Consider the following 15,366-nt stretch of genomic DNA (forward strand, 5'->3'; position numbering starts at 1 on the left):
CAGCACCTCTAGGAGAGGGGTCCATGGATCAAGGCTGGTGGTAGGAGAGGAACCAGGGAGAAGGTTTGGGAAGAGCCCTTGCAGTTCCCTCTCTGTTAGACAGCTATGCCTCAGGGTTATATGAATAAGGTTGATTGGCAAATGGATATTATGTCTATAATTCAGGTGATAGCCATGGAAGGAAAGGGTGTTGAGGAATTACAGGAGCTCTAGGGCATCTGGAGGAAGGAACAGACTCCAGCAACAGGAAACATGATGCTCAAAAGGTGATGTAGCTGGTATAGTCCTTCAGATATCCCAGATGTAATCCTGATGTTTCTCAGCTGAAGCCTAAACTGTGTTGTGAGGAAGTGTACAAAGGCATCAGTTGGCAGGATAACAACTGTGCCCTAGAGGCACTGCCATTAGTCTCAGCCTTGTCTTTAATGCTGGAGCATGATGCAAAAACATGCAGTCCTGGGGCCAAAGAACAGAGTGGGATATAGTAGATGCTAGGCAACATTGCTATGATTGCTATGCTACAATCAAGTGTAGTCCCTGCCCAACTCATTCATCAGAGGCTCATGAAGTCCTCCAGTAAGAGAGAGAAGAGAGTGAAGGAGAACAGAGGTCTTTCCATCCTTGATGTTGGTTTAGGAAAAGAGGAAAAGAGGAGTGTCAAATGTGCCTTCCTAAAGACAAAAAGCCAATGGAGATAGAAACAGATGAGCAAGAAAAGCCTACAACTTGCAACAGATCCCAGCAGAGAAATGGACAACATTTCCCAATCCTCCTGTCAGGGATGATTAGTGAAAACTTCTAAGTTCTAAGCTGCAGATTTCAAATGTCTAAGCTTATGGGAGCCCTCTGCTATGAATGGCTACTTCCAAGATCAGGTAGCAGATTTATTTGTCTTATTATAAGGTAGATTGGAGAAGAAAAAATAGTAATGATACAAACATCATAAGACTTGAACATTCACTTTTGTTTGATCCTTAGCCATGTGATCTCTGTGATATATGTGGGATAATGTATTCTTATCCTTATTATACTCATGAGGGAATGGAATGTCAAAAAAGTTAGGTGACTTACTAGATGTCACAAATAGAAGTGACAGAGTTAGGTCTATAGCCTGGGTTTCCTGCTTCCAAGTATGGTGGTCTTGCCACTATAGAAGTTCTCATGTAGGACTAAGGAAACATTTGAAGTGAAGTTTTATTGCTGTTTGTGTCAAGTTTATGAAGATAGCCTCAAAAGTTAGTTCAGGTAAAATATAAAGGAAATGGAAAAAGTGAATTGAAGAATGAAACAGAGGAAAAGCAGTAAAACAAAAAATGAAATCTTCATACTTTTGAGCTCAGAATATAGTGATAGAGGTAGGAGATCCCATTGACACTTTCTCACTGCTTTCTTATTCCTCTCCAATGGTAAGGTCTCTAGTTCCTCATTATGAAATGACCAACCACCATATGCCCCCCTTCTAGGTCCTAGTAAAGATAGAGGCAGGAGGCCAGTCTAGCAAAGAAAGATGGCAACTAACAACAGTGAGGGCATTGTCCTCCTTACAGTTGGGGCTTATTCAGTAAGTCATGCCTTTGGGCAAAGGAGGATTTGGTATTAAAAGATACAGACTTTTCTATCTCCTGAACTTGAGTTCACCATGAGAATAACATTCTGGAGTGAAGACATAAAGCTGGATTTGGAAGCACTAAAGCTCCCTTTCCTTGACCACCAGATTTGTATGTGCTTCAGCTTCAGTGAAAATTTCAGAAGAGGCCTGAGGAGAAGGGCCAGGGGAGGCATTGTCTAGATGATTTGACAATGCAAAATTATCAGCCTCATTGTGAATGTCACGTAACATACTTGATGCTAAGTCATTCTATTTCTCTGGCTGGTCCATTGCATTTTATGTTTTTATTTATTTATTTATTTATTTTTTAAATTTCTTTTCAGTGTAACAGTATTGTTTTTTTTAATCATTTTTTAAATTTATTTTCAGCATAACAGTATTCATTGTTTTTGTACCACACCCAGTGCTCCATGCAATCCGTGCCCTCTCTAATACCCACCACCTGGTTCCCCCAACCTCCCACGCCCCCACCTCTTCAAACCCTTCAGATTGTTTTTCAGAGTCCATAGTCTCTTATGGTTCACCTCCCCTTCCAGTTTCCCCCAGATGCCTTCTCCTAACTCCGCATGTCCTCCATGCTATTTGTTATGCTCCACAAATAAGTGAAACCATATGATAATTGACTCTCTCTGCTTGACTTATTTCACTCAGCATAATCTCTTCCAGTCCTGTCCATGTTGCTACAAAAGTTGGGTATTCATCCTTTCTGATGGAGGCATAATACTCCATAGTGTATATGGACCACATCTTCCTTATCCATTCGTCCGTTGAAGGGCATCTTGGTTCTTTCCACAGTTTGGCAACTGTGGCCATTGCTGCTATAAACATTGGGGTACAGATGGCCCTTCTTTTCACTACATCTGTATCTTTGGGGTAAATACCCAGTAGTGCAATTGCAGGGTCATAGGGAAGTTCTGTTTTTGATTTCTTGAGGAATCTCCACACTGTTCTCCAAAGTGGCTGCACCAACTTGCATTCCCACCAACAGTGTAAGAGGGTTCCCCTTTCTCCATATCCTCTCCAACACATGTCTTGCACATGTCTTGCTTTCCTGTCTTGCTAATTTTGGCCACTCTAACTGGTGTAAGGTGGTATCTCAATGTGGTTTTAATTTGAATCTCCTTAATGGCTAGTGATGATGAACATTTTTTCATGTGTCTGATAGCCATTTATATGTCTTCATTGGAGAGGCGTCTGTTCATATCTTCTGCCCATTTTTTTTTAAATTTTATTTTTTATAAACATATAATATATTTTTATCCCCAGGGGTATCTTCTGCCCATTTTTTGATATGATTATCTGTTTTGTGTGTGTTGATTTTGAGAAGTTCTTTATAGATCCTGGATATCAACCTTTTGTCTGTACTGTCCTTTGCAAATATCTTCTCCCATTCTATGGGTTGCCTCTTCATTTTGTTGACTGTTTCCTTTGCTGTGCAGAAGGTTTTGATCTTGATGAAGTCCCAAAAGTTCATTTTCACTTTAGTTTCCTTTGCCTTCGGAGACATATCTTGAAAGAAGTTGCTGTGGCTGATATCGAAGAGGTTACTGCCTATTTTCCCCTCTAGGATCCTGATGGATTCCTGTCTCATGTTGAGGTCTTTTATCCATTTTGAGTTTATCTTTGTGTACGGTGTAAGAGAATGGTCGATTTCATTCTTCAACATATAGCTGTCCAGTTTTCCCAGCACCATTCATTGAAGAAACTGTCTTTTTTCCACTGTATATTTTTTCCTGCTTTGTCGAAGATTATTTGCCCATAGAGTTGAGGGTCCATATCTGGGCTCTCTACTCTGTTCCACTGGTCTATGTGTCTGTTTTTATGCCAGTACCATGCTGTCTTGGTCATCACAGCTTTGTAGTAAAGTTTGAAATCAGGTAATGTGATGCCGCCAGTTTTATTTTTGTTTTTCAACATTTCCTTAGCGATTCGGGGTCTCTTCTGATTCCATCCAAATTTTAGGATTATTTGCTCCAGCTCTTTGAAAAATACTGGCGGAATTTTGATCAGAATGGCATTAAAAGTATAGATTGCTCTGGCAGTATAGACATTTTAACAATGGTTATTCTTCCGGTCCAAGAGCATGGAATGGTCTTCCATCTTTTTGTGTCTTCTTCAATTTCTTTCATGAGTGTTCTGTAGTTCCTTGAGTATAGATCCTTTCCCTCTTTGGTTAGGTTTATTCCCAGGTATTTTATGGTTCTTGGTGCTATAGTAAATGGAATCGATTCTCTAATTTCCCTTTCTGTATTTCACTGTTAGTGTATAAGAAAGCTACTGATTTCTGTACATTGACTTTGCATTTTATGTGTTATTTGTTTATTTTTATAAATGAAAGGTAACTGTTTATTACCAAAGAGAAAAATGTATACAAGAGAATCTAGATTCTATTTCCTCATGCACTATGTTTTTATAGTGAAGTTCCAAATATCAGCTCTGAGGGTATTTGCAAGAGTACATTTTTCTTAACACATGACCATTTACTGTATGGTGGACATTTTTTCATAGAAATAAAATAAGAAGTGGCATATATTCTCATAGTTTATAAGAAACTTAGAACATTGTATTAACAGAAAGCAATATTATATTTTACTGTAAAATATCATAAAAGTGATATGATCTTGTGGTTCATAAATGCTTAATTACTTGATTTGAACAGGGGAATAAAAAAAAAGCAGCAAGACAGGCCTGGCTTTAAGATGTTTTTGTATTCAATTCCTTTTACTTTTACATCATCTCCAATTAGCTGATACATATAAAGGACAACTGTAGAGGCCTGAATATCCATTGATACAAATGAAGGAATAATGTTTGTTGCTAAGAAATTATATGCTTCAGTGGCAGAATCTGGGTTAATGTTAAAATTTTTTTCATGCCCAAATGCTTCAAATTTGTATGTATATCTTGAGTTAAGAATGTCCTCATCAAACTGCCCTACTACAGGGCTAAGCTGGCCATGTCTCCCATGCAATAACTTGTTGCCTATGGATCAAACCAATTTTGAATTGCCCAGCGGTCACAACTTTTTGTTCTGGATAATTCAGATTCTCATGAAAGACTCCTCTTACAATATGAACATCGCTGGTCAGAGTCTTGAGATAGTCATACCTCTCTTTGGTGCAAAGTTTTCCAGTACAGAGAATGTGCTGAATCTTTTCTGGTACCAGTGGTTTTTAAAATTTAGTCAGCAAACTGTTTCACCAGGGTGGGTTGAACAGGTCTCCATACCAACACCAACTGGAGAAAGAACAATCTTCATCTTTAGAGGGGGATCCCTTCAGATATGGATTGAAGTACATAATTGATGTGTTGATGTAGGAAGCATCCTGTCAGTGTGCTCTGCTCAGTCACTACAACCACTGCTGCCTTCTTCCTTGGACTCCTCAGTAACCCCCTTGCATTTTAGAAAGGCTGTTTCTTGTGCTTACACTGTAGTCTCTCACTGTGTCAAATAGAATGCCCTGTGGGGCACCTGGCTGGCTCAGTGGGTTAAAGCCTCTGCCTTTGATTCTGGTCATATTCTCAGGGTCCTGGGATTGAGTCCCACATCAGGCTCTCTGCTCAGCAGGAAGCCTGCTTCCCCCTCTCTCTGCCTGCTTCTCTGCCTACTTGTGATCTCTCTCTCTGTCAAATAAATAAATAAAATCTTTAAAAAAATAGAATGCCCTGTTATTCTTGATATTCCTTTGCTATTCTAGTATCTAGGAGATTTCAAAGCCTGAAATAGATCTCAGACCAAGGAGACATAACGTCACTTGGGCAGAGATCCTAGGAATACAGAACTATTCTGGACTGTAGAGTGAGTATCCTTTGTCTTTAGGAAATTTGTATTTGATGGAATTACCTGAGCCATCACTCCGATTGTCCACAAATGAGATTTCCTCATTTGGCCAGTTAAATTAAAGTTTTAGCCAAATGTTTCCCTTAATCTCTGCCACTGCCTAACGAGCATGAGGCCTCTGGCTTCCCCTACAGGAGGCCATCATTTCTATGTAGGGGAGATTCTCTGTTTTTGCTTTCTTCCTTATCAGTTTCTGCTACTTGTTGTATCTTGTCCACAAAACTTACCTGGTATTGGGGTAGCAGTTAGTTTACTTTTGAGCAGAGGAAATGAGACAGAGTTGAAATTTCTCAGGAAGAGTTCTTTCTCATCTCCTGCAACAAGGATATAAATGCCTTTCTTCTGTGATTTTTTCCTCCACAATGGCCTATGCCCTCTCTCAAACATAGATGTGATACCCTCTTAAATTAAAGGTGGGAAGAGCTAGGGCAAAGAGGAGAGTGCTTTGTTAACTTTGTGACTTCTCCTAAATCTGCATGATTTTTTCTCTCTTTTCCCTCTTATCAACTTTTTCTACTTCATGATTTCTTCTTTCCTAGTCTGGTTTGGGGATTTTGGTTCTCACTACTTCTGTATCATATTCTTCTGATACTTGAAAGAATAAGACTCTTCTCCATTTTCCAGGAGAGTTTCTTTCTTCTTTGCAATAAGAACAACCCACTAGCTCCACCATTTCTATGACTTCCCTCTCCATCTTCCTGGTAGTCTTAATATTAAGCTTCTCTATATCAGGAAGACTGAAAAAGAGCCCATAATCTTACCAGAGGGAATCTGACCTTCAAACCAAGGTTGGGAGTATAGAGGAGAAAGAAGAAGAAAGAGAATGGTAGATTTCTATCTGAATGGTAAGATCTTCTTTTCCAGAGGATATGAGCCATTAACACATGGAAGGAAATCATGAAATCAGAGGCAGGACTGAGTTTGGGTAATTTAGTATTCCAAAGATGGAAAGGTTCCCCACACACTGATTCATATCATGCTTGACTTGATTGAAACTCTATTTGAAAAACTTTTGCTGGTTTTTGGAGTAGCAATTATACAAATTTGATTATAAAGATACTAAAATATTTTTTCATCATCCCAATCATTAATTTTTCTTAAGCATAGACAAGTTATCCTTTCTTGCTTGCCTTTTTTTTCTTTTAAATTTCTTTTCAGCGTACAGTATATGAAGACATACAAATGGCTATCAGACACATGAAAAAATGTTCATCATCACTAGCCATCAGGGAGATTCAAATTAAAACCACAGTGAGATACCACCTTACACCAGTTAGAATGGCCAAAATTAGCAAGACAGGAAACAACATGTGTTGGAGAGGATGTGGAGAAAGGGCAACCCTCTTGCTTGCCTTTTAAATCTTTAAACTAGAGCTAATGATAATACCTTCCTCACAGAATGGCTGTGATAATCAGAATAGAATCTTACACATAGTATGTACACAATTGATTTCAGTTAATATTTTTCACTTGGAAAGCTCTTTATCACTTTCAAAACACTTTGGCATACTCTCTCAATTCATCCACACAATTATTCCTATATAAAGGATGCTACATTTGATTTTTCAAACTGGGTATGTTGCCACCAGAATAGAATTGAGATTGTATTAAGAAGGAAGATAAGAAAAATGGATAGTAAGTATGGAGGTACCACACTCTGCCATGCATGTGTTGAGTGTAAAATAAGAAAATGAATACAGTAATGAAAATTAAGAACTAAACCCTTTTCTCAATGACACCACTTTAGGAGATTGATATTCAAGCAAATATTTATATCCAAAGAAACGACAAGAGAGACTGAGTCAGTGGCTAGAAAATCCTTGAAAGACCAAAAAAAGGACAAGAAGACAAAAAAATGAAGCACTACAATGCCTAAGATTTTAGTCAAAACTTGTGAATGTGTATGGAAAAATTAAATGTAGATTTGTTTCCCAAACTTCAACAAAGCACCTCATGTGGTACTTAAGAAAAATGAATGAATGTGATGATGAAAAATATTTTAATATCTTTCTAATCAAATTTATGTAATTGTTGCTCCAAAAGGAGGCAAAAAAAATTCAAAAAGAGTTTCAATCAAGTGAAGCATGATATGAATCAGAGCGTGTCCATTTCAAAAATCACAAATGCAGCCTTATATTTTAAACTGAGCAATCCTTTTCTCTCTCAAGTAACTGTTCTAAGATAGAAACCCCAGTGGGAAAATTGATACATGCATATAGTAGTCTTACATCCTGGATGTTCCAGAGGCAGTTTTAGATTAGATGATGAGTCCTAATCTAGCTTGCAAAGCATCATCATGACAGAACTTTATGAAGATTTAATTGAGATATTAATTTTTGCGATAAAAGAATGGAAGTTACTGTATAACAAAATTATAGCTGGTGGGTGGAAGGGTTTCTGAATCCTTGGATAATAAATCTAAGCAATCATTATTATATAGTTGGTGGCATGCATTTTTTTCCTAATCCACCTTCTGGAAAGTCCCTTTCTTACATCCTGCAAAAAGTAAGTTTCAAGGTACTTGGAAGAACAGTCCTCCTAAGAAAATATTGATCTCACCACATAAAAATTTACAATCCATACCATACTGGTTGAATGGAATATTAAAGTTCTAAAAGTTCCTAAAAAGCAATGGTCATAAAAACTTGGTATAATATAGGAACAAATTTGATGGCATATCAAATAAACATACATATAAATGAAAATGTAAAGTGTATTGTATCACTGTAACAATTTCTTAACAATTTTCCTTACTGTTCTTTTAATACTGTTGCAGCAACAAATAACAATGAACTGTCAACTTATTTTTTTGAACTTAAGTAATTTATTATAAAGTAGATCATTTCCCTCTCCACTTTTTAGGAAGATAACTCTATTATCTAAAACACAATTAAATGACCAATTAAGCTTTTAGTGAACCTTTGTTCACTAAAACATGTACGCTCTAATGAACCTTTGTTCAGGTAAAAATATTGAAACTCAGAATACTGTATGTCTGAATATTTTGACTGATGTTGTTAGAATTAGAATTAGCCCCTTAAGGAGCTTAGAAAGGGGTAATGTGTAAGGAAACAAACAACGTATGTCTGAGTGTCATTAGGCTAGCATAACATTATGGTCCCATAGAAATTTTGGATAATTGCTTTTAGGGTTTATTTAGCAGGGGTAACCTAATCACTGAAATAATAGAGTCAAATAAGAAAAGAACCACAAACAGAAATAAATACATTTTCCTTTTATTTATAAATAACTAAAACAAAATGAGATAATATAATTGATCCCAGAACTATTAATCTAAATAATCAAATAGGACACAGAAATTTTTGTCTCAGAAGAACCATGTGAACTACCCAGAAAACACCCAGATGTGTACATTCCCTAGTTCATGTACACTCTAAGTGCCAAAGAAGAACCCAGTACTTCCATTTATCTGTTTAATCCGGCCACTTTATGATTATAAGTGGCCACATAGATGTTTTATTTCATAAGCTGATAGAGTTAACATAACTAGACTTATATTTGAAGATTTGAATAACTATATAATACTGATTGCTTTTTGTGATACTATACTGACCTGATAATGGGAGGATCATTCAGTATAGTTTGGATTATACTGAGACGCCCTAGAACTTTCCTCAGGGCTGCTTTTATCTCCTTATTCCGAAGGCTATAGATGAGGGGGTTGAAGAATGGAGTTACCATAGCATAGAACAAAGTTGCAACTTTCTGTATACCAGCAGAATGCCCAAGTCCTGGGCTCACATACATGATCATCAGAGAGCCATAGAATAGTGATACCACAGCCAAATGAGACCCACAGGTTGAGAAGGCCTTGTGTCTCCCAGTGGCTGAAGGCATACGCAACACAGCTAATAGGACAAGTGTATAGGACCCAAGGATAAAAAGGAAGTTACCAAAGATAACTAATGAGCTTAAAGTATAGCAAAGCTGTTGGATTGTTGGAGCAGAGGTACATGCCAATGCAAACAGTGGCCCTGGGTCACATAAAACATGGTCAATAATGTTTGGACCACAGAAGGGCATCTGAGAGATGAATACAATGGGGATCAGGAACCACAGAAATCCACAAACCCAACAGATAATGACCAGTTTGGTACAGAAGTGTCCAGTCATGACGTTAGGGTAGTGCAAGGGATGGCAGATAGCAAGGTACTGATCAAAGGCCATGACAGCCAAGAGGAAACATTCAGATGTTCCCAAAGAGAAAAAGAAATAAAATTGAAGGAAACATCCAGTAAAGGAGATGGTCTTTTTATATGAGAGGAAATTGACCAACATCTTGGGAACTGTAGAAGAGACATACCAAATCTCTAAAAAGGAGAAATTTCCCAGGAAAATGTACATGGGGACATGGAGTCGCCATTCACACCACAAAGCACAAACAATGGCCCCATTCCCTGTTATGGTCAAAACATATGTTGTGGTGAAGAGTGAGAAGAGGAGGATCTGAATCTTCCACTCACAAGAAAAACCTAGGAGTATAAATTCTCTTACAGAAGCAAAGCTGGAATATGACTCAGAAACATTCATTGGGTCAGTAACCTGCAAGGTCAAGAGACATATTGTTATCAGTTAGGACTAGTTTTAAATGTGCTCCTCTTTCGAATGAAGAAAAGACAATGAACATGGGGTCATTTTTCAAAAGAATCATCAGTTAGGAAGAGAGTGTAGTCTACTTGTTCTTGGTTATGTACTCTGAGTTTTGGGCATAGTAGGCAGCTGGCTGCACAGAAACAAACTTTGCCTGCTTCTGAATCTCTTCCTCATTATGATACCATGATAGAACTAAGTAAAGTTAAATTCTTTTTTTCCTTTAGAAAGAAAGAAAGAGAGAGAGAGCCCGCGTGAGAGAGAGAGAGAGAGAGAGAAAGATGGAGGAGGGGGCTGAGGGAAAGGGAGATAATCTTAAGCAGGTTCCACACTGAGCATGGAGTACAATGCTGGGCTAGATCTCATGACCCTGAGATCATGACCTAAGCTGAAATCAAGAGTTGGACATTTAATCAACTGAGCCACCTAGGCACCCCAAGATAAACTCATTTTGTAAAGCTTATTATTTTGGAGCAGGGACTATGTATGATAGTTTCTGGATAGCATAAAACATAAAGTTAATACTTAATACATTACTAGTTTCTTATCCTAAACCCATCTTATAGGGCAATAGACTCCGTAAAGAAGGTTTTGATTTTACTATTTACATCTCAGTTAAATATGTTGCTCAATATATCATTTAAATATGAAAAATAAATAGACATGTTGTATAGCAAATAATTTTAAGGCCAACATGCCTCATTTCTATTGCTATTGCTGTTAGCTTAGGCATCATAAAATGTCATACCATAATGTTACTTACCAGCATTGACTTTTAATATTGCAGTGTTGCAGTGTCTTCTGTTGGAAGTGGTGGCTTTAAGTTTTCACTTAATCTTTTACCTGCAACAGTTTGCAAAATAACAGCTAGGTGTGGGAGTTTATTTTTTGAAGACTTCCCCTCCCATAAAGTTTGGCATTTTTTAAAAAAATATCATTGTTTAAGTTAAAAATTTGCACCAGAAAACAGAAACCAAATACTTTTTTTTTTTTTTTTTTTGCTGTTGTTGTTTTAAGTAAATGTACTTCATCCACATGCTTATGGAAAAGATGTCAGGGATCTGAGTTCCCTGAATTTTGTGTGTGTGTGTGTGTGTGTGTGTGTGTGAATATGCAGGGATGTGATTTCTGAAAGTTATGAGGGCTTACATTTGGGGCACAAATACGAAATTTTCAAAAAGCAGTTTTTCTTCCAACCTGTTGTCCACACCAGCACTTGGAAAAGTCTTTTAGAATGATTTGGTGGAAGCTGTCTTTGTGCTTCTTTTTGTAGTATGTATATATTTTTTAAATATTCCAAACCAGGAGCATTAATGAACCAACACTGAGAAATTTCAGAATTAAAGGGACTGACACAGAGGTGTTATGACCTTCTGCAGTGCTCAAAAGGTAAAGATATCATTATTTTGATACCTACCAAATCTCTAAAGAGCATGTTTGATGAACCATATACTTCTTTGTCCAGCTGGATAAAGAGTTTTATTGCCTTATAAAAATTAAGAATGTACTTTATCACATGTTCTCGTGGGACTTGGCCTCAATAGCATTAGGAAAATTCTTCTCCTCCAAGGCAATGAATCTTTAAAAAGTTAATGATTGCATGTTCTCTGAGGAAATAGTAAAGAGTAATAACTTTTGAGGCACCATTATTACAAGGTTTCCTTGTCTGGAATATGGATTCCAGAAAGTTTCCAGAAGACACAATTTGAGGAAAAATAAAGTATAAATCACCAAAAGTTTTGAAGTTCAGAAACATTTCTTTTTTTAATAATTTAATTTTTAGGTAGTTAACATATGGTGCAATATTGATTTCTGGAGCAGATCTCAGTGGTTCATCACTTACATGCAACACCCAGTGCTCATCATAAGTGCCCTCCTTAATACCTATCACCCATCTAGCCCATTCCCCATCCAGCTCCCTCCATCACCCCTCAGTTTGTTCTCTATCATTAAGAGTCCCCTATAGCTTTTTTCACCTTTCTCATTTTGTCCTTTCCCCCCTTCCCATATGTTAATCTATTTTCTTTCTTAAGTGTTACACATGAGTGAAATCATACGATATTTTTCCTTTTCTGACTGACTTATTTCATTTAGCACAACACATATAATATATACTTAGTTCCATCCATGTTATTGCAAATGGCAAGATTTAATTCTTTTTGATGGCTGAATAACATACCATTGTATATTATACTCCACGTCTTCTCTATCCATTCATCAGTTGATGGGTCTTTGGGCTTTGTTTGTAGTTTGGCTCTTGTTGATAAGGCTGCTATAAACATCAGAGCATGTATATCCCTTCAAATCTATATTTTTGTATCCTTTGGGTAAATACCTAGTAGTGAAATTGCTGGATCATTGGGTAGTTCTATTTTTAACTTCTTGAGGAAACTCCATACTGTTGTTCTTCAGAGGGGATGCACCAGTTTGCATTCCCACCATCAGTGCAAGAGGGTTTCCTTTTATCTGCATTGTCTCCAACACTTCTAATGTCTGTACATATGTTGGAGGATACAGAAGTAAAGTACAGCAAGCCTAAATGAGGAAAATGTTGAGATACAGAGCACTGTAGGCTATTGTAAATAAAAATTTATAGAAGTTAGTAGATTTTTGAAGAACAGAATGGCAGAATTCTTTAGATATGAGAAAAAAGAGCAAGAAGTGCCAGTATTTAAGTTAATTGAGTTAAATACTACAGAGTAACATGTGGCTTCCCAATTAATATGACACAAGTATTTAATTTCATTGATTAGTGTCCCATTTTTACCTTAATTTGTGTAGTATGGCTAAAATCCCTAAATGAGAATGAATGCTCATACTACATAGTATAAAATGATTGAGAACATCAAGAATCTATGACATAGGAACACGGGTCTGTGGACCACAGACCACTTGAGGAATTTCCAAAAGCAAACTCCTCACATTGAAAGACTAAGGGGGAAAAATAGTATTTCAACCTTTATTACCTCTTAGTTACACTACTTCAGGACTTAGGAACTCCTAAAACATCGCCTTGATCTTATTACTTCATTGCTCAAAAAACATCAATGGTTTTATTATTTGGAAATTTCCACGTTCTTCATAAATTGGTTTCAGATTACTTTTCTTGTTTAACTTTTCTTACTCCCTTTTATAGATAAATTGTACAGCATTTCATTCTCTGGATAGCTTTCAGCTTCTAATATTCATTTCTTTGTGGTCTCTTTGTCTATTTAGAATCTTTATTACCTCCATCTCTACCTGCAAAAACCTCATCTATCCTTCAAGATCTATTTCAAATGACATTTTTCTGTAACATGTACTCTTATTCTCCTAACCAAAGCAACTTTTCCATTTATGAATTTTTATTTAACCATCTGTGTATCATTCTTAAGACACTTGTCCTCAGCTGCTTTATGTTATACTTATTTGTGTACTTAGCTGTTCTCTCCTCCCAGATTGTAGTTTTGAAAACAAAGAATAGGTATTAATCAGCTTCAAATTAATCAACATGATAAAAACACATTGTATTTACTGGTCCTCATTAAATATTTGTTGAATAAATGACATCTTAAGAATTATATGAGCTTCCCTTCTTCCCTCATTCCGTCCCCTCCTTCCTTTTCTCCCCCACCCTGCCTTCTGTTCTTTCATCTGATTGTTGTGGCTAGGCCTTCAGGTACCTTTTTGAACAAAAGGGTTAAGAATGGACATTCTTGTCTTGTTCCTCACCTTAGAGGGAAAGCTCTCAGTTTTCACCATTGAATATGATGTTAGCTGTGGGTTTCTCATATATGGTCTTTATTATGTTTTTTTTTTCAGGCATACCTCATTTTATTGTACTTAGTTTTTTTTTATTAATCATTTTTTAAATTTATTTTCAGCATAACAGTATTCATTGTTTTTGTACCACACCCAGTGCTCCATGCAATCCGTGCCCTCTCTAATACCCACCACCTGGTTTCCCCAACCTCCCCCCTCACCTCTTCAAACCCTTCAGATTGTTTTTTAGAGTCTATAGTCTCTCATTGCTCAACTCCCCTTCCAATTTCCCCCAACTCCCTTCTCCTAACTCCCCATGTCCTCCATGCTATTTGTTATGCTCTACAAATAAGTGAAACCATATGATAATTGACTCTCTGTGCTTGACTTATTTCACTCAGCATAATCTCTTCCAGTCCCGTCCATGTTGCTACAAAAGTTGGGTATTCATCCTTTCTGATGGAGGCATAATACTCCATAGTGAATATGGACCACATTTTCCTTATCCATTCGTCTGTTGAAGGGCATCATGGTTCTTTCCACAGTTTGGCAACTGTGGCCATTGCTGCTATAAACATTGGGGGTACAGATGGCCCTTCTTTTCACTACATCTGTATCTTTGGGGTAAATACCCAGTAGTGCAATTGCAGGGTCATAGGGAAGTTCTGTTTTTAATTTCTTGAGGAATCTCCACACTGTTCTCCAAAGAGGCTGCACCAACTTGCATTCCCACCAACAGTGTAAGAGGGTTCCCCTTTCTCCACATCCCCTCCAACACATGTTGTTTCCTGTCTTGCTAATTTTGGCCATTCTAACTGGTGTAAGGTGATATCTCAATGTGGTTTTAATTTGAATCTCCCTGATGGCTAGTGATGATGAACATTTTTTCATGTGTCTGATCGCCATTTGTATGTCTTCATTGGAGAAATGTCTGTTCATATGTTCTGCCCATTTTTTGATATGATTATCTGTTTTGTGTGTGTTGAGCTTGAGAAGTTCTTTATAGATCCTGGATATCAACCTTTTCCCTGTACTGTCATTTGCAAATATCTTCTCCCATTCCGTGGGTTGCCTCTTTGTTTTCTTGACTGTTTCCTTTGCTCTGCAGAAGCTTTTGATCTTGACGAAGTCCCAAAAGTTTATTTTGGCTTTTGTTTCCTTTGCCTTTGGAGACATATCTTGAAAGAAGTTGCTGTGGATGATATCGAAGAGATTACTGCCGATGTTCTCCTCTAGGATTCTGATGGATTCCTGTCTCACGTTGAGGTCTTTTATCCATTTTGAGTTTATCTTTGTGTACAGTGTAAGAGAATGGTTGAGTTTCATGCTTCTACATATAGCTGCCCAGAACTAATCAATGAAACTAGAAGCTGGTTTTTTGAAAGAATCAATAAGATCGATAAAACATTGGCCACAGTAATCCAAAAGAAAAGAGAGAAAGCCCAAATTAATAAAATTATGAATGAAAAGGGAGAGATCACAACTAACACCAAGGAAGTAGAAACAATCATCAGAAGTTATTACCAACAGTTATATGCCAATAAGCTAAACAACCTAGATGAAA

General features: G+C 37.2%; 1 protein-coding gene across 1 annotated transcript; it reads right to left on the reverse strand.

The window, feature by feature from the left end:
• Window positions 1-4,247: 4,247 nt before the first annotated feature.
• LOC111159188 (olfactory receptor 11H12-like) lies at window positions 4,248-10,037 on the reverse strand. Its single transcript, XM_022521637.1, is given in 4 exon segments — window positions 4,248-4,549; window positions 4,552-4,572; window positions 4,575-4,801; window positions 9,025-10,037. Coding segments are annotated over 4 exon segments (1,527 nt in total). The 5' UTR covers window positions 10,002-10,037.
• Window positions 10,038-15,366: the final 5,329 nt, after the last annotated feature.

The sequence above is a fragment of the Enhydra lutris genome, unplaced genomic scaffold (genome assembly GCF_002288905.1).
Source record: "Enhydra lutris kenyoni isolate GAN:26980312 unplaced genomic scaffold, ASM228890v2 scaffoldscaffold4, whole genome shotgun sequence".
Lineage (NCBI taxonomy): Eukaryota > Metazoa > Chordata > Mammalia > Carnivora > Mustelidae > Enhydra > Enhydra lutris.